This window comes from Podarcis cretensis (genome assembly GCF_951804945.1).
Source record: "Podarcis cretensis genome assembly, chromosome: 9".
Classification (NCBI taxonomy): Eukaryota; Metazoa; Chordata; class Lepidosauria; order Squamata; family Lacertidae; genus Podarcis; species Podarcis cretensis.
In genome coordinates this window covers 30,114,676-30,142,384 of record NC_137178.1, presented here as the reverse complement: position 1 = coordinate 30,142,384, position 27,709 = coordinate 30,114,676, and the positions used below count along the sequence as shown (strand labels likewise).

At 40.5% G+C, this 27,709-nt stretch overlaps 1 protein-coding gene across 3 annotated transcripts; it reads left to right on the top strand.

The window, feature by feature from the left end:
- The first annotated feature begins 1,357 nt into the window (after positions 1 to 1,357).
- Positions 1,358 to 26,274, top strand: BBS7 (Bardet-Biedl syndrome 7). 3 transcript variants are annotated; one of them, XM_079989413.1, is made up of 19 exons: positions 1,359 to 1,538; positions 5,568 to 5,633; positions 6,452 to 6,514; positions 7,729 to 7,904; positions 10,733 to 10,919; positions 11,958 to 12,030; positions 12,410 to 12,526; positions 14,364 to 14,494; positions 16,303 to 16,387; positions 16,951 to 17,053; positions 17,884 to 18,076; positions 18,833 to 18,907; positions 19,673 to 19,738; positions 21,185 to 21,324; positions 21,769 to 21,933; positions 22,507 to 22,616; positions 22,709 to 22,812; positions 23,856 to 23,979; positions 24,726 to 26,274. In XM_079989413.1, the coding sequence occupies exons 1-19, from the start codon at positions 1,503 to 1,505 to the stop codon at positions 24,860 to 24,862; spliced, it is 2,151 nt and encodes a 716-aa protein (XP_079845539.1). In that variant the 5' UTR covers positions 1,359 to 1,502; the 3' UTR covers positions 24,863 to 26,274. The 3 variants fall into 3 exon arrangements, with proteins under 3 accessions (XP_079845540.1, XP_079845539.1, XP_079845541.1); XM_079989414.1 differs by lacking the exon at positions 21,769 to 21,933 and having other exon boundaries at positions 1,358 to 1,538; XM_079989415.1 differs by lacking the exons at positions 1,359 to 1,538; positions 5,568 to 5,633; positions 6,452 to 6,514 and adding an exon at positions 9,534 to 9,599 and having other exon boundaries at positions 7,764 to 7,904.
- Positions 26,275 to 27,709: the final 1,435 nt, after the last annotated feature.

The window sequence follows — 27,709 nt, the reverse complement described above, 5'->3', positions numbered from 1 at the left end:
CAGGTTTCATGCTCGCCTGGCTTTGGAGCGAAGCAGTGGCTCGGGGTCCTCCGCCGCGTGAGAGAGCACGCGCATGAGCTGCCATCGTCTCCGTCTCTCCCTTTTCCCCCTCAGGGGCACGTTGTGAGGAGACGGGTGGCGGCGGGCGGGCAGGCAGCCCCTCTCTTGCAAGACTTCCGCCGTGCTGCCAGGGGAAGCTGCAGAAGGGTGGCGCTTCAGTGGCCGCCGCTGCGCCGCAACTGCCTCATGCTGGGCTCGCGGGCAGCATGGGCAAGAGTCTCTTTCCCTCCCCCACCTCTCTTGGGCGGGGAAGGGCCGATGGAACTCCTCGCACCAGGACGATGGCAGCCCCGACGTGCTGCTTAGCATACCCTCCAACCAGTGCAGCATCTTAATGCTGTGATCTCCCCCTTTGCATCCCTTTCATAACTCTATTTTTATAAATCATTTGACTATCCATAGTTCAAATTTTTACTACAAGTTTTCTGTTAATCCTACCAATGTATGTAACTCTTTACAATAGCTTTTCAACTAAATTATAAACTTTCCCCATTCTTTATTAAAGAGGTCCTCTTCCTGGTTTCTAATTCTGCCTGTAAGCTTTGCCATCTCGACCATCAGTTTTGTCTGCCACTCTTCTTTGGTCGGAGTTGTAGACCCTTAGGATCATCTAGTCCAACCCCTTGCAAAACATGGTCAGTCGCAGCAAAAGCAGCATGGATTTCTGTATAAGCTAAGCAAAATCCCTTATTTTGGCTGCTGATCCCTTATTTTCGAGGCTGCTGGTCCCTTATTTTCAAATCTGTAAGTTGACAGCTATGCCCAGTGCCCAGCTGCGTCTCTCCCTGGTCAGCTTCACCTGCCTAGGGCACCAGCAGCACAGAGCGCGGCGCGGCGGCGGGACAGAGACCCGGGTGGTCCAGCGAGCGATATAAATAACATTATCTGGGCAAGCAGGGACATTCCTGCCCAGGGACAACTCTGCTGCCCAGTCCAGATAGCCCTGCACCCTTCGGGGGAGGGAAAAGAGGGAAGGGCGGGGAGGACGCGCCTGCCCTGCAATGCAGCACAGCGCCCCCCCCCCCCAGGCAAGACCTCCTCTGCTTTTATGCAAGATGTGCTCGCCTTTCCCCGCGGGATGAGCAGCACTGCGTCGCCGTGAGATCCCCCTTGCTTTCCGAGATGACTTTCGACTCCTCCTCGGCATCACCTTGCAGGCATCCTTAGCACTAATCCCTCAAGCGGATGACTATGTAGCTAGATGGGCAAGTTCCTTGCTCAATCACAGGGCGCGCGTTCCAAGCGGAGCCCGCCTCCTCCCTTCACGCTGTGTCCAATTGAATCCCGGCACCGGCGCGCGCGCTGTCCTGTCGCGTTACCATGGTGACGCGGGGCCTAGCGGGAGCTTTTAGGCCTCGCGGTGATGTTTGTGTGGTGAAAAACAGCGCCCGGGACGAGGGATAACGGTTTGCTTTTCTTAGAAGCGCGGGAGGCTCGCCGCCATGGACCTGGGCCTGAGCCGGGTGGATTATCTGCAGGTAGATGGGGGTGGGTGGGTAGGTGGGCGAGACTGCGTGTCAGTCACGAGAACGCGAGAACGAGAGCGGCATTCTTCGCCTCCCCCTGACGCCGTTGCGGACACGTGTTCCTTTCACAGGCGGAAATTCAACCGGTGATGCTGCCGCCCCTCCTCGTACTATGATAGGGATGCGGAGAGCTTCTTCAGGTTTCGAATAATGAAATGGCCTTGCGGCAAAGGCAAAGGAGCCGGCCTACCAGAAGGCAGGGGAGAGGAGGCAGGGCCGAGAGCGCCGCCGGCTCACCTGTGGCCCTCCGGGTGCCTCTTCTGCAGCCTCACTGCCCTCAGCTCCAGCCAGCAGGCCCAGGGGTCAGGCTAGATGGGAGCTGGAGAAGGGCCAGCGTGGTCCGTATCTCCAGGTAGGGCTTGGGAAATACTGGGACCTTGGAGTGCCACTGCCAGTCAGGGTCCACAGTATGAAGCTAGATGATGGACTAATGGTTTGACTCGTGTTCCTATATCAGGCATAGGCAAACTCGGCCCTCCAGATGTTTTGGGACTACCACACACATCATCCCAATCTAACAGGACCAGTGGTCAGGGATGATGGGAATTGTAGTCTGAAAACATCTGGAGGGCCGAGTTTGCCTATGCCTGTCCTATATAGTCCAACAACATCTGGAGTGCCACACCTGATTTAAGAGCAAATAGCCATCCAGATTCGCCCCTCCTGTCAATAATAATAATAATAATAATTTATTATTTGTACCCCGCCCATCTGGCTGGATTTCCCCAGCCACTCTGGGCAGCTTCCATAGAAACCAAAAATACACTAAAATATCACAGATTAAAAACTTCCCTGGACAGGGCTGCCTTAAGATGTCTTCTGAATGTCAGGTAGTTATTTATCGCTTTGACATCTGATTGGAGGGCGTTCCACAGGGCGGGCGTCACTACCGAGAAGGCCCTCTGCCTGGTTCCCTGTAGCTTTGCTTCTCGCAATGAGGGGACCGCCAGAAGGCCCTCAGCGCTGGATCTCAGTGTCCAGGCAGAACAATGGGGGTGGAGACGCTCCATCAGGTATACTGGGCCGAGGCCGTCTAGGGCTTTAAAGGTCAACACCAGCACTTTGAATTGTGCTCGGAAACGTACTGGGAGCCAATGTAGGTATTTCAAGACCGGTGTTATGTGGTCTCGGCGGCCGCCCCCAGTCACCAGTCTGGCTGCCGCATTCTGGATTAGTTGTAGTTTCCGAGTCACCTTCAAAGGTTGCCCCACGTAGAGCGCATTGCAGTAGTCCAAGCGGGAGATAACTAGAGCATGCACCACTCTCGCGAGACAGTCCGCGGGCAGGTAGGGTCTCAGCCTGCGTACCAGGTGGAGTTGGTAGACAGCTGCCCTGGATACAGAATTGACCTGCGCCTCCATAGACAGCTGTGAGTCCAAAATGACTCCCAGGCTGCGCACCTGGTCCTTCAGGGGCACAGTTACCCTATTCAGGACCAGGGAGTCCTCCACACCAGCCCGCCCCCTGTCCCCCAAAAACAGTACTTCTGTCTTGTCAGGATTCAGCCTCAATCCATTAGCCGCCATCCATCCTCCAACCGCCTCCAGACACTCACACAGGACCTTCACCGCCTTCACTGGTTCTGATTTGAAAGAGAGGTAGAGCTGGGTATCATCTGCATACTGATGGACACCCAGTCCAAACCCCCTGATGATCTCTCCCAGCGGCTTCATATAGATGTTAAAAAGCATGGGGGAGAGGATGGAACCCTGAGGCACCCCACAAGTGAGGACCCAGGGGTCTGAACACTCATCCCCCACCACCACTTTCTGAACACGGCCCAGGAGGAAGGAGCGAAACCACTGTATAACAGTGCCCCCAGGTCCCAGCCCCTCTAGACGGTCCAGAAGGATGTTATGGTCAATTGTATCAAAGGCCGCTGAGAGATCCAGCAGAACTAGGAAACAACTCTCACCTTTGTCCCTAGCTCACCGGGGATCATCAACCAGCGCGACCAAGGCAGTTTCAGTTCCATGATGAGGCCTGAATCCCAATTGGAAGGGATCCAAATGGTCCGCATCCTTCAGGCGTGCCTGGAGTTGTTCAGCAACCACGCGCTCAATCACCTTGCCCAAGAATGGAAGATTTGAGACTGGGCGATAGTTGGCCATACTGGCCGGGTCTAAAGATGGTTTTTTAAGAAGCGGTTTAATGACCGCCTCTTTCAGCGGATCTGGGAATGTTCCCTCACAGAGGGAAGCATTCACCACCCCGCAGAGCGCATCGCCCAGCCCTTCCCGGCTTGCTTTTATTAGCCAGGATGGGCAAGGATCAAGGAGACAGGTGGTTGGTTTCACGCGTCCAAGCAGCCTGTCCACATCCTCGGGGGTAACGGATTGAAATTGATTCCATGCAACTTGACCAGACAGAGCTCTAGAACTCTCCCGCCCCAGCCCTGCTCCCACGGTGGTGTCTAGCTCCTTCCGAATGTGAGTGATTTTATCTGCAAACCCCTTGGCTTCTAGATGCAGGAGTTGTATGGGTTTGTTTGTTTTTATTTATTTATTTTTTAAAAACCCACCACCGTAATCCTGTCATTGAGGATGCTGCCATAGACAGCTCTCAACATGGTGCATTGAGAAAAGTGATGTCACAGAAGAGGTTAATTTGAGATTAAAGTGTGCAAGCTTTTAAGTGTCACACAGGTTTGTTTGTTTTTTGTCAGGAAGAGAGTGTGGGTCAGGTATTTGTTAGCTTTCTTCACAATCCCTTTATTGAAATAAATGGATATTCAGCTGTTGGTTTGCTGTGGTTTTGTTGCGCTTTGCTTGACAAAAATTGTGTTTTAACTTACTATTAAAACATGGAGCCGTCATGGAATAATAATAATAGAATGTAGAAAACAGTTTTTGTCTGTAAACATGCTTTTAAAAGTCTTGTTAAATATTAAAAAACTAAATTATATTTATGGTTGGTGGAGCGATTCCAAACAGATGCATCAGTATATCTTCTGTAGAACTAGGATGGAGTAACACATCAGCAATGTATATAAATAAATAATCAGATTTATTCTGCCATTCCCAAACCTGTTCACAACAGTCATAAAATACCACTTGAGAAGGGGGTAAAAGGTGTATTAATTCACTTCCTGTCCCTGATTCATGGTTAACCCTTACAAGGCAGTTAACCTTACATAACTTCTCTGAAGACATTGCATTTGTCTGGAAGTGGATACTCAATTGTGACCAAACTAAGCCACCTAGAGCAAAATATACACCAGAAGGCTTAGTTTGGTCAGAATTGAGTTAACGCAAAATACATTTACATGATGTTAAATGAGCCACTATAGCTGCTAGAGGGCAGAAAATTTGTGTCCTGGGCTTTTTAGACTCAGCTACTCATGTACTATCTGAAACCAAAGGTGTGCATTGGTTGCCAGATGTGAATTTCTTTTCAGTTTTCCTGCCCCACAATTAGAGCTTCTTTTTCATGCATCACTATATAGAGCTAAAATGATATATGATAGACACAGCTATTGTACACAAGGGCAATAATTGGTAATAACACAACCACCGTTTTTCACTGTATTCACATGTATTTTAGCTTCACATAGAATTGTCACAGTCAGTATTTCTTGCACTTCATTATTCTTGGGCACTATTGACAGGTTTTTCTATATCTGTGTATGTGTTTGTGTGGCAAGTGAAGACAGTCAATGAAGCTTGTGCTACAATATTGGCACAGTCCTATCCATGCTTTCTTGAATTTAAATTCCACTGTGTTCGGTGCAGCCTACTCCCTAGTAAGTGTTTTTATGATAACCTATAACAATTTATGACAACCATAATTACCACAGGATCCTTTTTTGTATTGATTTTGCTGTTAGAAACACTACACTTATGACAAAATCTTAATATACCTTTTAATATTAATCATGTTAAAATAACTACTTTGTAATGTTTGTATTGTGGTACATGACAATCCATTTTATACCACAAGAGTTGAAGCATTAATAATGAAATGGTTTTCTCCCCCAATTAGGTGGGAGTGACATCTCAGAAGACCATGAAGTTGCTCCCTGCATCAGGACGCAAGGCCACACAGAAGGTATAGAAATTTGTTGTTTTGAAATATTTCTGTCTGGGAATGATTACATATACAAATTGTACTCTGATGACAAAATCATATAAATATCATTTTATCTAAGTCACAGAGCCATTCTCCTCAAAAGCTTGTAATGTAAGTGTTGATGGTGGAGCAGACAACATAAGAACGCAACATAAAAAAGATAGGAAAGAATGAATGCAAAAAGCTTTTTATACTTTTTGAGTTGGGAATGAAGACATTAAAGGCAAGTAATTTGTGTGAGAACCCAGAAATCACTGTAGGAATTTGAGGGTGGGTTTTGCGTGTTCTGAATGACAAAAGAAGTAGAAAATCTGGCAGCATAGCTTTGGATAGAGGTGCATAGATTGAGTTGTTATGTGGGAAGGCTGTAGAGTGGACGGTTGTGTTGTCAAAGTAGGTCATAGCTTGAAAATGAACCAGAGTGGTAATAAAGAGAATAGCCCCAAAAGAAAAGGATATTTGTGGTATTGGGAAAGCAACATAATTTGGTGACAGATTGAATATGGGAAATAAAGGAGAGGCAGAATTCAAAGGTGAAGCCAAGGCTTTGTGTTTGAACAACAAGCAGGATGGTGATATTGATGGATGTGAAGAGTAACTGAAAGGAGGGCAACTTGGAGAAGAAAAGGATTTATGTTGAAATATCAGATACACATTTGGAGATGAGTTAGGAAAAGTATGGATTACAGAGATATAGTTCTATATTTCTATAGATTTCTGAAATACAGATAAATGTATTTCCTTTGGACTCTTAGATGACTAATGTAGACATAACTTTCTATTATTTTACTTTTAAGGTTGTTATTGGAGATCATGATGGTGTTGTTACCTGTTTCGGTATGAAAAAAGGAGAACCTGTGGTAGGTAACTTCTCTATGTAGTTTTCAATTACCATAATTTTTGCCCCATAGGACGCACCTAGATTTTTTGGGGGGGAAATAAAGAAAAAAAATTTTATTTCCCCCCCAGGCGCGGGGCTGGCGCGGGGGAAGCCCGAGCTTCCCCCGACCCCAGCCCCCAGAACAGGCTGCTGCCTGCAAGCCCGGCGGGACCTCCCGCCGGGGCGCGTGAGGCTTGTGGACATCTGCCTGAAGCACGGGGCGTGCTCCGCAGCGCGCCCTGTGCTTCGGGCTGCAGGCTGCCGCCCGCAAGCCTTGCGAGCCCGGTGGGACCTTGCGGAGGCTTGCGGATAGCTTCCTGAAGCCTGGAGAGCGAGAGCCGATGCCTCTCGCTCTCCAGGCTTCAGCGAAAGCCTGCATTCGCCCCATAAGACGCACACACATTTCTCCTTCGGTAATTCCCCCCCCCCCAATTAATTAATTGATAATGAAGCTTAATTTACAGATAACATATGGACTTCTTAAAGCTCTTTATGGTATGCACTGGCTTGGCGAAAACATGCCCCCCAAATACGTTTGTGCTTTATTCTAGACATTTTCAAAATAAAATGATACAACCACCCTAGGCATGCTGCAGGTGTGCTTCACTGTAGTAATTTGATTAAATTCTCTTGAAGAAGCTTCTCCCCACAGAATCCTCAAACGTCTTTTTGAATAGCAGTTATGTTGATTATAACATAGAGCTTGTTACTGGAAAACAAGAACCTACCATCATAATCTATGTTGATTTCTCTCTATATTTTCCCTCTTCCATTAAGCTAAGACAGTGAGGTCAGACTTTGGGTCACTTCACAAAGCAATGTTTGATCTATGTGATGCTAGTGTAGGGCATTCTTAGCTCTGACCTTGGTCTTAGAGTACTTGTGATGAAACTCTGTGGTGTCTGTTGAGGAAAACATGCAAGCTGTTCTTATTTGGCCGACCTTTCGGCATGAGCTCTTGTTTGGGTTTATTTGTGACCATTTATTAGCGGGATTTTGGAACATTTTGCAATTGTGTGTATGAACTTTGTGCTTTTCATGGTAGAATCACACAAATAGCTAACTTTTTGAAATATATATATAGCATAAAATAATTAAAAGCATAAAAAATGGAATAGATATATATTTTGTATCTAATATATTATGATTTGTCGTGAACATTGGCACTGAACATTGTCTGTCTTCTTTTTTTAGCCAGTATTCAAGACCTTGCCAGGGGAAAAGATTGCAAGGCTAGAACTGGGAGGTGCTCTTAATACACCCCAGGAGAAAATTTTTGTGGCTGCAGGGTCTGAGGTTAGAGGTTTCACAAAGAAAGGGAAGCAGTTCCTTGCATTTAACACCAATCTCACTGAGAACATCAAAGCTATGTATGTATACTGGAAAATACATTTGTAGCCTTAGATGTGTTACTGTCATTTAGGTGCTAAATTGTTATCCTAATGAATGAAATAAGTATATGTTACATTTTAGTGTCCTGTTTAACAATCACTTTATGTATTCTAATACTCCTTATTTGCCTTGAAACTTAGCATAAATTTTATTTGTGTATGGTTCTATATAAAGGTGTAGTTTCCATCCTGCACTTTTGCAACAGTAATTTTGCCCTCAGCGGTGTGCGTATACAAGCACTGACTTTAATGAAAGTCATTAAAATAAAAAACACAGAAATTAGCTGAGTCATTAAAAGCTAATCAGTTTAATTGAAAGATAAGGTTGAAACAGTGCAACACTTTAGCTGATTCATAATTAAATTAAATCACAAATCAAATCTTCTTACTGCGTTTTCCAGAGTAATATCTGAACCTGTTGTGCATATTACTTTAATCTGCTGTAATTGATGCAAACCATAAGCTGGTTTGACATAATAAAGTATTGATAATTTAATTAAATGGTGATGTGCTGTACAATCTGTTGCTTTATTTTTAACCAAATTTTGGTGCGTATGATTGAAATTTAAGTGATACATTTTGTTATATAGTTGGAGTCAAATAATAGTTTTTAAGCAAGTTGAAAGAATGATAGCAGCATTGTTATCCTTGTTTGTTCGTAAAAATAATAGAATTGTAGAGTTTGAAGGGACCACAAGAGTCATCTAGTCCAACCCCTTGCAATCCAGGAATATTTTGCCCAATGTGGGGCTCAAACCCACAACCTTGAGATTAAGAGTCTCATGCTCTTCCAACTGAGCTATCCCATTTGGGGAAAGCTGCAGATCACTGGCAGAGTGCATACCTTTTCATGCAAAAGTTCCAAAGGTCAATCCCTGACATCTCTAGGTAGGGCTGGGAGAGACCCCTGCCCCTAACTCAGGAGAGCTGCTGCTAGTCACTGTCAACAGATGGACTATTAGTCTTTCTGTTTCCCAGTTATGGTCTGAAGGCACATGAAACAACCAACTTGCTATAGTTAAGTTGTTCTGGAGTTGGTCAGTACATGAATGGGACACCTCCTAGAAGTCACATGTATGACACCTGGAATTCTACCTTGAGTTCCATGATGGAAGAAAGGCGGAATATAAAGAGAAGCAGAGCTCACTAGGTTAGAACTTGGTGCTGATAATGCCAAGGTTGCAGATTCGATCCCCGTATGGGACAGCTGCATATTCCTGCATTGCAGGGCGTTTAACTAGATGATCCTCAGGTCCTTTCCAACTCTACAATTCTATGATGAAATGTAAGAAGATAAAGCATTTAAAAACATGTTGTCTGGCCAAACATTATCAATTCAGTCAAACAAGATCTACATGTTTATGGATCACTACAGAACTTGTTTACCAACAGTTGAATTGGTGTACGCATCATGGACAATGATACTTCTTTTAAGCATCTTTCAGTTCCTGGAAAACTATTATCTGTCTCTAAAAATAGGTTGGAATCATGGTATTCTACAATAAACTAATTGAATAAACATGCTTCTTATTTGTACCAGTTTACATTCAGAACTAAACTAGAAATATTTAGAAGCTTTATTAATTCTTACATCCTTCCTCTGAATAGTTGAAAGCAGTATTTTATCCCCCAAATGACCATGGGAATAGGCTGGGAGAAAATGACTTGCCAAAGGTAACACAATGAGCTTCATAAGCAACCAGATGTTTGATTCTGGGTTTTCCAAATCCAAATTCGATCCTCCTGTCTGGTTACTGTTTTGTACTCCTATAGTGGCAAACATGATTTGATTCTATTTTCTTTTCTATGTCAGCCTTTTATAGACTTCAGACTCTCTCTAGCTGTCATTAACCTTGCCTTAATACTGTGCATAATCAGTGGAATACTATTTTTTCTTTCCTTAATCCACCTTTTGTTATATCTCAGCTGAATTACTGCTGCTTATCAAAGCTACTTAGAATTTAGACAATAGCTCTCAAAGAGATGGAATATCCCTAAGAATTTTAAAATAAAATTTTGTCAAGAAGGTTCTATATATAGTGCAGTGATTTCAAAAGCAGTAAGACTTTTTTGTAAGCATGCTCCTGTAATCAAACATATGTATGCTCTGTATAGATGTGCTAATGATATAATTTATAAAACAATATTGCATTGATTGAATACCTAAAAATAATGCCTGAAAGATAATTACCACTTAGAATGTGGTAGCAATAAAATAAGAATATGATCAAAACCAGTGCTTCTCCAGCAGGAGATCCAACATTACACAGAAACAAGTAAAAATTATTGTGATGTCAAGCAAATAAGAGTCATTTTATTCTACTAGTTTCCTTTTAAATTGCAGACCAAATTTGTTCTTCTGAATTAGTCACCTAGGAGGCTAAATTATGTGTCATTTGGAAACCATGTATAATGGTAGCTCAAATAGGGAAAAAATATTTCTGTTGGGGGTGATTGGAAAATGAGAACATTTAACCCTTTTGCCATTTCCACATTTCTAATCTCCTTCAGCAGCCCCCCACCCCTTCCAGACACATATTAAAGACCTGGGGGTGTGGTGTTTTGCCTTGAAGATGCTGAGTGGGGAAAGATGGCGTCTTTGCTCCTGATCCCAATGGCAGTGGCTTTACTTATTCTAAAATGGCCAACAGACAACTGTTTAATAACATTTGTTTAATTTGATGCTAAGTGCCTGTACAGTCTTAACAAAATATAATAGCTTGTGCATAGGAATGGTAGTTGAAATATTTTAACTTTTGGTGGCAATGATTGGAATATAGTATTGATTATTGCTATTATTATTTTAGGCATATATCCGGATCAGATCTCTTTCTTGGTGCAAGCTATGTCTATAACCATTACTGTGACTGTAAGGATCAGCATTACTACCTATCAGGAGACAAAATCAATGATGTTCTCTGCCTTCCAGTAGAGAAGTTGTCTTGCATTACACCAGTATTGGCATGTCAAGATAGAGTCGTTAGAGTTTTGCAGGTATACCTTTCCTAATTGTTGCCATTATCAATAGCAGTTGTTAAATAGCCAGTAGATACCTTGTTAACACCTGTTTGAGAAAACAGAAGTGTATTATTATTTTAATTGTACTTCGGGATATTTATTCCAAAGGTTTTTCCCATTTAAAAATCCTATTGGTGCAGTTCATCTGATAACTGGTAAACTCCAAGTTGCATAGCTGAACCTCAAACCTGTCACTTATGGAGCTGCCTGGAAGTGCTTCTTTCCCTTCATGACTGAATTGGGCCAGTTAATTTCTTCTTCCTATATTCTTCCTATATTCCTATACACCTTTTAGGAGTTCTATGATCCCTGGAATTACATCCTTCCAACAACTTTCCCCCTTGTCCTTAGCAGAAGCCTAGTTTTCTGAAGCTCTGGACTCCTGCATTATTCTTGATGCTTTGTTTGGAATCTTAATAAGTGACTTTATATAATATCTGACTGTTTGTCCAGTATTTTCTGTTTCTGTTCCATATTAATACACTTACATGCCCTTGGTTTTTAAAATATTTTTAAAAATAATTTTTATTAAAGATTTCTCAGTTTACAAAAGTACTGCATTGTCTCTTTTTTCAGGTTGTGTTTTCTACAGATCAGTTTCATTTGTTGTGAGACGTTAGTGTTACATGCGGTTTAAGGTTGGGAAGGAAAGAGGGTGGGGCAGGGATGGTGCATGGGGTGGGGTGGTAAAGCTTCTATTCTTCCACTTAGTATATATGTTTCTTTCGGCATCACTTGAGTGGGTTATCCTTGCACACAACCTTCCCTTAACAACATCTTTTTTTCAGTGGTGTTAATAGGCTTGGCAATGAGATCATGGCTTTGGTTTAGATAGGATAGGTTAGGCCCTCGGTTTTATCCTAGCCTAAAGGGAGAAAAATAATGCTTCTTGTTTAAAAGCTTTCCTTTTACACCACCTGTCAGGGAAGACACCACCTTCCCATCCCTCTAAATTAAAACGAAAGAAAAAGTCAAGGGTTGAAACTAACAGTGTTTCTACTTCATTTTCTTGAGGGGTCAGATTTGCTGTATGAAATGGAAGTTCCAGGTCCACCCACAGTTCTGACTTTGAACAATGGAAATGGTGGTAAGCAGAATTTCTTGGTGCATTTTATTTCAATAAAAAGCATGACATAGATTTTAATTAAGAATCTGTAATATTGCCTAGGACTTGATACCCAGTCCTAGTATTACTATTAGGAGACTGTTGGGCAGTAGGGTAGGCAGTACACCAACAGAATCACCATTATATCCCAAGCATCAAGAACAAGCACTCAAAACTGGAAGATTGCCAAAGGGGGCCTCTATTCATAGAGTTGGAGCTGGAACATGCCAAAGCAACTCTTCCTTCCTGCCCTCTCTACCTCAGTTTGAGCTAGTGTGATACAGAGAATCTTTGTGGACTGAATCTAATGTTAAAAGGAAGCCTATTAAAAACTAATCCTACTTTTAATTTATTTTCTTAGGTGACTCTGGTGAAGAAGTTCTGTTTGGGACATCTGATGGTAAAATTGGCCTAGTAGAGATCTCTGGTGTTTCTCCAGTAGAAAAGTGGAAAATTGAAAATGAGAAAAAAAGAGGTGGTAGGTGTCTTAAGAGTTTCCCGCTAGATCATAGTTATTCACACCAGGCACAGTAAGAAATCGCTCCCTTTAGTACTGTGGTTTGCATATTGCATTTGTATAAAATAACTTATAAGAAATATCACATCCACTGTCAACTCTCAAAAACAATTACGGTTACCATCAATTCATACATGGACTTCAGTGTCTATGTTTTCTACCTGGACTGTGTATGTTGTCCCCTCCATTTTACTCATTCATATCAGGGTGTGACAAAAACAATCCCACCATCTGTCCTTCTCTTTTCCTGCATGTCATTCATAGCATATATTATTTTGGCCATGTTTTTAATTGGGGAATGTGGACATGACTGTGCCAGTGTAGCTGGCATCTGGTTCAGAGAGAAAGGACATTATGCCCGCCTGAAGGGAGAAAAGAGGCTCACCCCACTTCATCACTTGCTAAGTGGGGACTTTGTGTGAGTGCGTATGTGAGAGAGTATGTACCTATGCTAATGTGTTTGGAAAATAAGGTTTTCAAACTGCAAAAAGTACATGGTTACAAACAATGAGATCTGCCAGGCCTGTTGACCTTGTCCACTTCCACCTGGTTCAAATGGAAAAGTTTACAGCCAGCTTCCCCACTTATTTCTTGATTAGAATTTGGTGAGAAAATTAAAAATACAAATGAAGCAAGTCTGATTACAGTTCTTAACATGCAATCAGTCTTGTTCTTGATTGTGGGCTCCCACCAGAGAAGTAAACAAGAAAGGAAGAAAGGACAAGAATGCAGAAGGACACTTAAAAGCAGAAACAGCACTCAGGCGACCTAGGGGATGGTAAAGCTGCTGCAGATTAACACACCTCATGCAAATGTGATTCTGATTAATAAATTGATTCTCTAGATTTGTGTAACTTCAGCATGGAAACAATGGCCAACAAACACTGCATTGACATGAAAGGTAGTCTTCTGCAAGTATTTCTTAATTGTGTAATTAATTACATGGGTTAGTAGTGGGAGGATGAAAAGGAGCTGGTGTGTGCTTTCTTGATCATCCCACTGGTCAGTTTTGACTGTTGGGAAATGGTTCTTCAGCCCTCTTCTGAAACTTTGGTTTGAACTCTAGCTAGGACTTATTTTGGAGGACTGCATGTTTATTTTTCCAAACCTCAGTTCCGTGCTTTCCGTGCTTTGACATTAAACATTCTAATATGACATCAGATTTCAAACTAATAATAATAGTGTGTGACCAGTTTTACCATTTTTGTGGCAGACATATCCTGCTATATGTGCAAGTATACAAATAGCAGGTGTGGTATATCCATGAAGAGAATAACCAACCAACAATGCCTTATGTTAGTATTCAGTTTGGGGTTGTTTCTATAAATTCTGTACTTTATTATTACTGGAGTGAAATACCCATCTATCAGACAATAATCCCACCTAGCATGTAATAGCTTCTCATAGATAAATTTTAACATTCTGCTTTTAAGAACCTAGTAATAGTGCAGTAATTCCAGTGAGGTTGTTCAGTTGATTTCATTCTGTATTGGGTGATAGTTCTTAACACATTTCTATTTATTTAGTTAAAGGGGAAGGACAATAGCTCGGTGGTACAGCATCTGCTTGGTTTGAAAAAGGTTTTTAGTTCATTCCCTGCCATCTCCTGGTAGGCCTGGGAATGCCTCCTGTCTGAAACCCTGAAGAGCTGCTGCCAGTCTGTACTGAGTTAGATGGATAAATGACCAGACTGTATAATTAAGAAAGTTTCCTAGGTTCCTAAATTGCATGTGAGATTTACAAGATGATATGATTAGTGAGTTGGATGTAGATACATGCTTCCTGTCCTTTTTTTCAGGCATCTTATGTATGGATAGCTTTGACATTTTGGGAGATGGAGTTAAAGAATTGATCATCGGTCGTGATGATGGAATGTTAGAAATCTATAACTTTGAATATGCAAAGAGCCCCATCCTTAGATATGAATATGTAAGTTTATGAATGACTACTTTATGTAGAAGGAAATTTTCTTAGCAGTGGCGTAGCGTGGGGGGTGCAGGGGGGGCTGGCTGCACCGGGCGCAACATCTGGGGGTTAGGGTTAGGGGGCGCAAATCCACAGGTTAGGGGGCGCAAATTACTTGCCTTGCCCCGGGTGCTGACAACCCACACTACGCTACTGTTTCTTAGTATACTTTCTTTTAAACAAAATTCTGTCAAATATTGCTTTCACATATATTGAGCCATATGTGTTACTAGCAAGTATGGTAAAGACTGAATGCCAATGTTAGAATAGGGAAGGAATAGAGAACCTGTGGCCCTTCAGATTATTTTGGACTACAACTACTATAATTTCTATCTGTTGGCCATGCTGGCTTGGACTGATGGGAACTTGAGTCCAAGAACATCTGAAGAGCAACATATTTTCCAGCCCTGGAATAGAGAGGCTGGAACAAAACTGCACATGTCTATGTCCAGGATCCCACAGGTACAGGGTGATGCCCAGTGTAATCTTTCAGAAACTAATAGAAATATATAAATATCAAAGATTCAGGCTATGATGCAGCACTGCAGCAGAGCTGAAGTTTGCATATCTAGAGAGAGATCCTCAAACCCTCCTCTTATTCCCCCTCCACTCTTTCTGCTGAACAATGCAGAGTCATAAAATTATTCCCAGGAGAGGAGATGAGCCACATGGGGTGCTGAGAATTATGTAAAGTCCCATTGTGATGCTTCCTATCTTCTGCCAACAGAAGAGCTGGGAAGTATTTTTCATTTATTTAGTACACTTAAATTTCACTTTTCTACCAGCATGGAACTTAAAGCAGGACACCTGGGTTTCCAGCTCTTCTGCCCATGCACTGACCAGGCACAGACTTATAGATCTTCAGCAAGGTAGCTGCATAGTGTGCCCTAAGAACCTATCCCTGGACAGTTAAAATGATAAATTTCTAGGAAATTCACCAGGCATTTATATCTCACAAGAATGCAGTCAGAAGCAGGTGGGACAAATCTCTGCATGTAACAATCATGTTAGGCTATTCTTATTGTCCCTTGAGATAATAGTACAGTACAACTCAGTTTTCAGTTTTCTTTAACATTGCGTTTCTCCTTTATAATTCTGTTGGATTATTAAGGATTAGTTTTCTTGTCTCTTACTTCTGGGTGATATCCATTGTTAGTCATACTCAGATTAGGCCCCTTGAAATAAGTGGATGTAAAACTATTTATTTCAGTGGGTCTACTCGGAGTGTATTTTAGTTGCATATCACATATATTAGCGATTAAAAATACTAGGCTGTATCCAACATGGTGGTGAGTATTCATCCCATCAGTGCAAGGATCCCTTCAGTGCTTGTGCACTGGGACTTTCCCCCTCTCCTCCCCCATGTACCTCTTAAATCTGTTCTAGGGGTTCCTGCAACCATTTGGAGCAGATTTAGAGGCAGCAGGGGGGAAAGTCCCATTGTGCAAGCAGAAATCCTTGCACCGATGGGATGCTTCCTTAGCGTTACGTTGGCTACAACCCTATGTTGAAAAAATGGGGAGTCACCATATTTTTCTGTGTATAAGACTAGGTTATTTTCTTGAAAAATTAAGCTTTAAAATTGGGGTCGTCTTATACATGGGGGCAATCCCCCCCCCATTTTCTCAATTTAGAGTCCCAAAAAAGTCTTATACATGGTCTTATAGATAGAAAAATACAGTATTTTCCCCCTCAACAGATACCATTTTTAAAGATTAAATAGAATCTAACACACATATTGTGCCTCAAGTCTTCTTCTGTTTTATTTTTAGGCCTTGTCAGAAAGTGTCACATCTGTTCAAGGTGGCTGTGTTGGGAAAGAGGGCTATGATGAGATCATAACATCAACATATTCAGGTTATTTTTTAAAATGTTTCTAAATATCTGGAATTTTTATACATTTAACAGGGATAAAAACAACAACAACAATGGAGTCATAGAATGTGTTCTCTGGCTCATGTTCCCTGATGTCAGTAGCTTAACTTGGGAATCTGGGCCCTGGATGCACAGCAATCAGATAGTACAGTGCTCTGCTGACCAGGCCTGGGGCCATTAAAGGGGCTTCATATGCATACCAATTGCTGGTGTTGTATGTCCTTTTCAACTTGATGGAGGTTTTTATCCCTGCATATGAACAGTCCATAGAATTATAGAATTGCAGAACTGGAAGGGACTACGAGGGTCATCTAGTCCAACCGCCTGCATTGCAGGAATCTTTTGCCCCATATGGGGCTCGAACCCACAACCCTGAGATTAAGAGCCTCGTACTCTACCAACTGAGCTATTCCAGGTTTCTATGATAGTTCACTGTGCCGGTTCTCAGTTTCAGACCCTAAGGATCCTGGTTAGAGCCTCTGACAGTGTTACCTTCATAACCCATCTGGAAAACTTTTTCATAATTGTTCATATCCTCCTTTTAGGGTGGGTGTCAGGACTGACTACGGAGCCTACCCACAGAGAATGTGGATCAGGGGATGGCTTAAAGATGACTCATGAAATGCAGAACAAGGTTTTGTCCTTAAGGTAATAAATTGTTTTATTACAATGCAAAAGAGAAAATCGTATAGCAATCTTTGCCTTATGCTGGTGCATATCCGGAGCAGATATCTAACCTTACTTGCTGGGTTATAACTATACATCAGTTAACTTACAAAATTTCCAGTAGAATCTTTGTGATAGTACAGCAATTCATTAATAGTATCATAGTTTCAGCTATGTGCACTTCATTACATTGTTTGGTTTCCTGTAAGCATCCCTGTAATTTTCACCTTTCTAGCGCAAAATTGCTACTATGTGGATGTACCGAAAGAGATGCTTTCTGCCTTTTTCAGACTTAAAAGTAGATATTTTATAAGTTGCAGTGCCAGTTTGGTAAGTTAGACCTGTGAACTGACATTCTGCTGGGACTGGGCTTCTTGATCCCTTTGTGACATTTCATAGGAAGAGACCCTGTTTTTTAAATAAAGCAAAAAATCAAAATAATGTTACCTCAGATAAATTTTAGTAAGCTGTAGAACTGAACAGATGTTACCAAAACATATTTGTTCTGGCCACTGACTTGAACAATTTTTGAAAGATGGTGTCAAAGTAAGTAGGTAAAGGAAAACAGGTGTTAGGGGGAAAATATAGAAAATGAAGTTCTGTTGCTTTAACCCTATTATGCACTTTTCATCTGAATATTTTTTTAGGACCAGAACTTTGATAATACATTTATATCCAGTATTTGTGGAATTATTTCTGAAAACATTTGTTTCAATCTAGATGGAAAATATCAAGATAAAAACTGTTTTCCAGGTATCAGTTTGTTATCTAGAGCAGCTTTTTTTAGCCTACCATTCTGTTGTTTGCGATAGGAATGAATTGGAACAGCTACAGATCAAGGTACTTCATGAGCGTGAAAAATACCAGCAGTCCTCTCAGTCCAGCACTGCTGTGTCAGCAGTCCCAACCTTCAGCATAAATGATAAGTTTACATTAAATAGAGATGATGCAAGCTACAGCCTTATTTTAGAAGTCCAGGCAGCAATTGATACTGTCTTGCTTCAGGTGAGACATTATTTAGAATAACTTTGTAGACTTGGGTATTTGGAAACTTTGATTTTATTTTTAAAATTAAAGATGTGTTAGCTTGTTTTTATATTAAATTAGATAATTTCACTAAGTGGAATACCATTTAATAGTATGCACTAACTTTTCTCTGAAACTTGCACTTGTGCAGAATGCCTGTAACTGGGTGAGATGGGCTCATTTCCTTCAGGCTATGTAGAAGTCAACACAAGCACTAACTTTTCAAAGACACATGCTGAAGTTATCGGTGCAATTTGCAGAAAATTGAATACACCATAAGGATGTTTAAAATATTTTTCAGTGAGATCTGGATGCACTTGACTTTCTTCGGATTGTGCTCTTTGGCTACAATCATGCATCACTAATACATGCTTTTATGCCACCCATTTACTTCCAAGGGAACAATATGATTAGGATTTCAAACTATATCGGCACTAAGCATTTGCTAATAATCTGTGTGGTTTGGACTTGTTTTGACGACAATCAATTGCTTTTTTGAAACTGGCTCCTTTTTGTGCTTTTACATCATATACACCTTTCCTTACTACTGTGTGCATTGTTTTTGAGTTCTGAAGTGTTCCATGGGATGTATGGTTACCTAATACTTATTTTTACCATAATATTATTTTTACTGTAAAATTTCTCAGGGAAGATAACTTATGTAAATTGAGAAAGTATATTTGAAACATCCGCATGTTGACCTTTCCTATTACCTGCTACTGTTTCTCTCCATAGTGTGATGTTCCAATAGATCTAAAGGATGTGGATAAAAATTCAGCTGTGGTTAGTGTTGTTGACTGCGAATCAGAGGTATGTAAAATGCCAGATCTTTTCTACATAGTTCCAAACGCTTAAGCTGAATATCAGCTTTTAATTTCATGGAGTGTGTTCTAGTGAAGTTTAATTGTTGAAGCTGACAAAGAGGACATTTCTGAAGAGTGGGATAAAAATCTCTTACTAAATAATAAACATGCCTAGGATTTAAGCAATCCTATGTATGTTCACTTGGAAGTAAGGCCAGTTGTGCCAAATGGTGCTTGGTTCCATGTAAATTTGCATAAGATTGCAACCTAATTTATTATATCAGACCTTTATGATTTTAACATTTTTGGAACTTTTTCACTTGATGAGCATCCAGCTATAGGTTTTCTGCTTTGGGGCTAAATTCATATTGCAGAAAGTTAAGATGATGATGGTAATTGTTGTTACTACTACTTTATTTATTTATTTATTTATTTATTTATTCTTCCTTTCTCATGTAGAGTGCAGGGTGCATAGTTTTTTTAAAAACAACAACAATTTTTAGAACAACTTTCCTAGCTTTCTTTCAAAATTTGTAAGTAAGGCTGCAAGCCTTTACTTAATGGGAATAAATCCATTGAACTCAGTGGGATTTATTTTTGAGTAGCGATACATATGCCTGTATTGTAAGCATACAGAAAACTTTCTACTGATTCTTGTAGAAAACAGGTACTACTAAAATGACTTAAACTGCTTTAGTTGTAAATAAAATTTAAAAATGAGACTTTATTGCTGTTTCTCAGTATGTTATTTCACAATCTTCATGTTCCACAGCCAAATGGCAACTTCCTCCTTGCCACATATCGCTGTCAAGTAAATACCACAAGGTTGGAGCTTAAGGTAAAATATAGGAATGCTTATATATTTTAAATATAAATTATGATTTAAAATGTTTGTTGTACATATTGTTGAGTATGTGAATTTTAAAACCTATCCAAAGAGCAGCAGTGGTGGTAAAGATCCTGGGTAGGAACATCTGTGAAAACAGAGATTAATGATTTTTCTATTTAAAAGAAGACAGAAACAAGTATTGATTGTTTTGATTCATAAATTACCGTATATTTCTATTTTCAATTAAAGACTGTTGTAGTGTGGAGAGAAATTGTTTACCATGATGTCTTGTTATAAGCTACTAAATAGTGAGGTATAAAATGGAAGTCTTTGAATGCAATCCTGTACCCTTGTACCTAGATGAAGCCCAGAGGGCTGAGTAGATATGCATTGGATTGCACTATAGGATAGTTTGTGATAAATTTGTATTTTTAGAAATAAGATATAGCCCATTGGATAGGTTTATTGAGTGTATGAATTGTTTCACACAACAAAAAGTCCCCTACCAATTTGTAATAAGAATAAAATAATTTGAACATGTATTAAAAATAGATTATTGAAAGTTTAATCCCCTTTCAGTGCAGTGAGAGATACCAAGATGACCTCTGAAAGTACTCCCATTTTATAATGGTGTGGGTGAATTGTCACAAAGTTCCCTAGTTCTTTATAAGATATATTAGCCAAGTGTAGGCTGCTGATGTAGCATCATTCTTTATGGCTGTTTGCCAGACACCCAGGTTAATAAATTTCTCAGGAAGGTATGGGTAATACAGTGGTGTTAGAATGAAAAGTGTTATGAATAAGTTTTCAGTATTCACATTTCAGATGAAAATGGAGTTGAGAACACGGTGATTTCAAGATAAATTTTAACAAAATCAATAGAATGGTTTAGTTTTACACCTTCATTTAGGGAGATTGCAGATGTGATTATGATGACATTAAAGTATAAATTCTAAAGCCTCTTTTAGTACAGTTTACATGAATGACAATGCAGGCTGCAGCTCCACCTCTAAGCTGTTGTGGTTCACTCAACCCTCCTCTAGTTGAAGAGAGGGAGTGAAGTTTGAGGCTTGCTGACTGCTTTCTTTTTTGCAGAGGAAAGATGAATAGCACTCAGATCTACCAGTGAGATAACAGAAACACATGAAGCACACTTTAAAATGCTCACACCATAGGAGTCGTAAGCCTTCTACATGGCATTTTTCCAGTGTCGGTCTGAGATAAAGTTGGATGTGACGGTTGTTAAGGCTGCCGGCTACCTAGAAGAAACTCACTGAATTTATTGGGACTGCTTTTGGATTTAATTTTAGTATTTTACAAATGGTTAAATAGATGTTTTGAAAATGTCTTTGTGTTTTGCTGGATAAAGGTGGTACCCATCTGTTAGAACAGGTAATTATGAAGTCATCTAAAATGAAAGTTAGTTCACCTTTCCTTCCCCCCTTCCTTGGACAGATTCTATCAATTGAAGGTCGGTACGGGACTCTGCAAGCATATGTAACTCCAAGAGTTCAACCAAAAACCTGTCAAGTTCGGCAGTATCAGATTAAGCCACTTTCACTTCATCAGAGGACGCATTGTATTGATCGTGACAGGTATTTTTGAGAACAACTGGCTTGTTTAAATTTGAATAGAGGATTTGATTGCATTTCCAGGCAGTGCTTAGTAGAACCCAGAAGCACGCTTGCAGCATCTACAATGAAAATACAGGGGCTGGATTCAGAGGAGTTTTGTCAAACTAAGGAGTTTCTTCCATTGGAGTAAGATGGTTGATTAGATGGATCTCCTGGATCCTGCTCATGGGAATTTGTGTAGATGTTGGGTGTTATCTTGTAGGGAGAACATCTTCCTGCTAAAACTTAGCAAAATGCAAAAAGTATAAAGATTAACATTCCAAGTTAGTTCTTGAAGGTTATGGCTCTCACAGATCAAGCCAAAGAAACCTCACATTGTTTTGCTGTACCATTAGAAAGTAGCCTTTGTTTCTGATGGTAGATACTCTTTTGTAACAAAATGCTTTTATATGTTTTTTTATTCAGACCCATGAATACACTAACCCTCAAAGGCCAGTTCAGCTTTGCTGAAGTTCACTCCTGGGTGGTGTTTTGCTTGCCTGAAGTTCCCGACAAGACACCAGTGGGGGAGAGTGTCAGCTTCTACTTTCAGAACACCTTTTTGGATACACAACTTGAATGTACTTACCGGTAAAATGAAACACAGTTCCTGAAACATGCTGGTTTCGTTTGAAAGGCAATATATAAAATGCTGAAAAGTAGATCCCAGTAAAGCATGCTTGTTCAGGACATTGCAATCAAAAACGTCCAGCTTTTTCTTTTCACTTACGTTATCTCTGACATTTCCTTTTTTATGTACAACTTAGCCCTAAACATCTTTAGGCTGCAATTGTAATCTCACTTACCTGGTAATAAGCCCCTTTGAATTCTATAGAACTTTTGAGTATATAACATCTAGAGGGCCACAGATTCCTTACCTTTGTGAGTGAGAGTTGTCTTAGGTTTCTAGGATAAGACTGAGAAACTACTAGAGATACATTCAACAGCTTACTATTTAAACTATTTAGAATTAGTATAATTCTGTTCAGACCTCCAAATACAAGTCAGGGTATTTATAGTGGAACTGTATGAGGAACTGTATGAGGAGAAACTAGAAAGATGGGATTGTGTATTTTTAATATCTCTGGATGAGTTTGAACCTTGTAGGAAGTAAAGGCTGGCACAGTTTTTACCAGTTGTTAATTTCTAACATCTTCTATATAGGAAAGGCGAGGGCTACTTCAAATCTGACAATATATCCACAATATCCATTTTAAAGGATGTGCTCTCTAAAGAAGCCACTAAAAGGAAAATTAATCTCAATATATCATGTGGTAAGAATTCTTAATTCTCTTGTTCTTGGGATACTTAGAAATGCATAAAAGTTAACAAACTAATGAGTTGCTTTCTTGTGGTGATTTTCTAGATATAAATGAAGTATCTGTGAACCACACCTTAAAGCTAATCCACCCAAAATTAGAATATCAGCTAATGCTGGCTAAAAAGGTTGAACTGTTGGATGCTTTAAAAGTAAGTCTTTTGTCAGTTGCAAAATTACAAGTACTATGGAGGGACCGTGTAGTGGTTTTTCATGTTTGTTTGCTTTTGAACTCTATTAAGGAGGGTTTTAAGGAACCCAAGATTAATAATCACACTTAGATCAGCTGAACTTCCAACCAGTAGCACTTTGGTCCTATCGGGACATGAAATCTATTTGCTCACCTTCATGCAGACCAAATCTGCTTCTAGATCAGGGATGGGGAACCTATTGGGTTATCAACTCCCATCAACCCCAGCCAGAATGGTCAGTGCTCAGAGATTATGGGAGTTACCCATCCCCATAAGAAGAGGCCAAATGGGACATTTTTTCCTGCACACAATTACAGTGGTGCCCCGCAAGACGAACGCCTCGCAAGACGGAAAACCCGCTAGACGAAAGGGTTTTCCGTTTTGGAGGCGCTTCGCTAAACAAATTTCTCTATGGGGTTGCTTCGCAAGACGAAAAAATCTTGCGAGTTCCCGCGGGGTTCCCCCCCCCTTTCCTAAGCCGCTAAGCCGCTTATCAGCTGTTCCGCTGATAAGCCGCCTCTCAGCTGATCGCTAAAAGCCGCTAAACCGCTAATAGCGCTAATCCGCTAAGCCGTCAATGGGCTTGCTTCGCAAGACGAAAAAACCGCTAGACGAAGAGAATCGCGGAACGGATTAATTTCGTCTTGCGAGGCACCACTGTACTATAAACCATATAAGTAATAGCATGCAGATATAAATTATATTGAACTGTACAGAAAGGAATTTGAATATGCTTTTGTGAAAAGTTGATTTTTATTTAATTGTTGTAGAAAAGGATAGTAATAGAAGTGTTAACGGAGAAATAAATCCTCTTTGTGGCTAAAGATGGAGGCTCTTAGCAAAGGATTATGAACATCACCTGGGCTAAAAGTTGGTGAAAATCTAGCCTGTCTCTTTTCTATGTCATTGTGTAGCCATGCATCTTTAAGCTCCCAATGTTCAACTTTTCTGTCAGGTTTAGAGGGTTTGTAACTGTCTTAACATTTTATTAACATCAATTTAAGGAATTGCAGGCTCATGAAGGAAACACAGACTTCCTGATTCCAGAGTACCGCAGCATTTTGGAGGAGGCAGAGGAGCTGCTCAAAGAACACAAAAAACAACCTACATCTCTTGAAAGACTTTATGGTTGGTTCATTAACACAATTTTCCTAACTTTCTGTAGTCTTGTTTTTCCATTCTTGTTAACTCTTCCTACTGTTTACTCTTTTGAAAAGAGAGGTTTGTTTCTAGGGTGGTAGTTCTGTACAACATAAGAGACTTCCCATGCAAAAGCTCTGATGTGCACATGATCTTTACCTTTCATTTCTAAGGAGGAATCAGACCACAGATAATGCATATATTTCATATACGGATCTTATCCTAAATGAAAATGATTGCAAAAGCCCAGATAGCAAATTGCACCCAGACTCTGAATGACTGTGTCAATGAATTTATGTGTGTAATTTTAATTCTATAGTATTATTGTGCCTCTGTAGTGCCAAAGGAGAAACACATATTTAAAGGAAGTACACATAGATTATAGAGATGGATTTTACTAAAAATAAATGCAGCAAGGACTGCTGATGCACAGAGACGTACCAATAAATCTATGGAAATATTGGCTACAGAACACCTTGTCTTGAAGTAAACAAAAAAGTTGATTTCATTTGTTCTATATTACTCTTGATTTCACTCAGATTTCTGACACCCAGCTCCATTTCACTAGATATTTTACCACATGCTGCATGTGTTGCAAAGCATTCTAAAATAAATATTTGTTATTAACACAGCCTCTAAATATCCAAAGTCTTCTATCATAAATGTTACTTTTCTCGATTTAAAAGGAAACACCAATTTGTCAAAATAATAAGTGTTTGCATTTTTTCTTCCAGGTATGATTACAGATCTGTTCATAGATAAATTTAAATTCAAAGGCACTAATGTGAAAACGAAAGTTCCCCTTCTCCTGGAAATTTTGGGAAGTTATGATCAAAAAGCATTGATTGCCTTTTTTGATAGCGCTGCTTAAATGGGAAGAATTGGACCAGCAATCTGAAGATAAAGTAGTGGACATAGAACAGGCATATTGGATCTTCATTTGCATCCATTTTTAAATATATGTTACTATACTTTATTTTATTGATTTATATCAGTGTCTTGTACCTGTTATTTTAAAAAATGACTGTCAAGAACATACATTATATGAAATCATACCCCCCCCCTTTTTTTTTCTTGAACAGTGTTTGGTATAGTTAGCTAATTTGCAGTGAGATCAGGTATATACAGTCCCAATTAGTTTTATATAAAACATTCCCAGATTCTTCGCTTTTAAATATTATACAATTGGATTCTAATTTATTTTAGCTATGAAATGAGCAAACTTTGAAGCTTGAAAATTTTGAATATAGCCATGTGAAATTGTGTACAGTATTTTCTGTAAATAGTTGAGCAATCCCGATCCTGCTGTCCTGACAGGTCATATATACCACTGCAACATCTGTGTACCTGGTAGCTTATACTTGTCCAGTACAGGAGGGAGCAGGAAAATACGCAAAGTAGAGGTATACCTTCAGCATCCATGGAAGTGTGGCTACAAGTTCGGTGTCTGAACCCACATGCATATCCAGCTCTCACATGTATTCCACACTACAAGAAGTTCAGCGTATTTTTTGGAGATACAACATGCACCCATTATGAGTATGTGTTTATCCTTATCTTTATGCCCCAAGAAATTAACATGCAAGAGGAATAAAAAAAAAATGCTTACTTGAAATGAAAGTGATAGGGTCTATAGAAGCTGCTTAAGGCAGTAAAAATACAATATAAGCAGGCAGCATACATACACACCTTGATCTAAAGAGTAAAAGAATCCCTAACTACTCCAAAAGCCTAAAGAGAGTGTGACAATTTTGCAACAGACCCACACTAAAAGTGAGAAGGGGAAGGCGAAAGGCACACCTCAAGCAAAGTATAGTGTCAGGCTGGTCCTTGAGAGTGTAGAGTGAAAAGAGCATCTGTGCTAGAGCTTGTGAAAGTTAACTAGCCATTGAAAATCTGGAAAGTACTCCTTTTAAACCATGCATTCACATGAAGAGGGGAAGTGGACTTTTGGATGAGTGATTTGTCATAATACCTTTATTGCTTTGTTGCATTGTTTATTTCCTGCACATTTTTTGTCTCCTCTCCCCCCCCCCCCCATTTTGTTTACTTTTCTCAGTTGTTAGTTGAAATGACATGATCATAGTGAGAAATGACTAACTGGCTATCATTGATTCCTGAATTATCCCCTCCTCACCCCATCCTACATACAATACACAAATTGCTGGATTGCTGGGCACTGTGTATGTGTACAGTACTGTACATGTTGTACGTTATATGCAATTATGTATATAAGAAGGAAATTGCTAAATTATTTTAAATAAAACTCTATTAATGGCTCTAGTCTAATTCATAATCACTTTGATAAATAGAATGTCTAAATGTTGTGTGTGCACAAGTCTCTGAAATACATCAGATGTGATACAATGAGCATTTAAAATGTTTTAAAGTCACAACATTAGTTTGCATTTTGGGTGGTGTATTGCTCACTATTCGTATTACAGCAATAGGTGCTTGTTACAACTGAACGCAACCATATGCCAGCTGCACTTGTAGGATATGAATTCCATGGGATAAGAGTCTTTATTTCCCAGGTGGAAAATACAGTGCTGAGGAAATGCAATCTGAGCAGCAGCAGTGAAAATCAAAGGGATCATGCAAAATCTCTCTTTTTTTTCTCCTCGACACCTTCTCTCTGAGTGTGGCCAGAAGGGTTGTGGAAAAATCTCTCTCCTGCCCCTAAAAAAAGCACACCTAAAAACAAATGAAGCTGCACCTCTGGCACGATGACCCTTGTTGGGAATGACTCGTGTACGTGAGAACGCAAGGCTTCCCTTCAAACCTTTGTCTTCTCGGACCCCAATGTGGCATTGCACTGTGCAAGCGTCCAGTAGGGAATTCCGAACATAGTTCTAAGATCAGGCAGGAGGCTGTCATGGATGGTAGAGCAGGAGGTTTGGGAAGAAGACGGGGCCCCGCACTAGGATTAGTTTTGTGAGCAGCGCTGAGTGGATTCCGGATCCATGGTTTTTCCGGGTTAAGAGACCCGTGGTTTCCAGGCTAGTTGCCTGTGGTTTTAGTTGTAGACAGGGATTGCCTTTGGATTTCTACTAGCCTTCTCTGGAGTTTTGCCCAGAAAGGGCCGAGAGGGGCACTTGAGTGTTAGACTGAATAATACTGATAGGATACTGAATACAGTGGTGCCCCGCAAGACGAATGCCTCGCAAGACGAAAAACTCGCTATATTATTATTATTATTATTATTATTTATATACCACCCTATACCTGAAGGTCTCAGGGCGGTTCACAGTAATGATCAACATAAAAACCACAATATATATACAGTGGTGCCTCGCAAGACGAAAAGAATCCGTTCCGCGATTCTCTTCGTCTAGCGGTTTTTTCGTCTTGCGAAGCAAGCCCATTGATGGCTTAGCGGCTTAGCGCTATTAGTGGCTTAGCAGCTTTTAGCGGCTTAGCGGCTTAGCAGCTTAGCGGCTTAGAAAAAGGGGGGAAAGGGGGAAAAACCCGCAGGAACTCGCAAGACATTTTCGTCTTGCGAAGCAAGCCCATAGGAAATTCGTTTTGCGAAGCACCTCCAAAACGGAAAACTCTTTCGTCTAGCGAGTTTTCCGTCTTGCGAGGCATTCGTCTTGCGGGACACCACTGTATATAATCAAATAAAAACAACCACCCAATAATGCCCACCCCAAAACACTTTTTCTAGTGTTAGCTCACGCACAAGCTAAATTGCAGGAAATGGTACTGCATCTAAGGA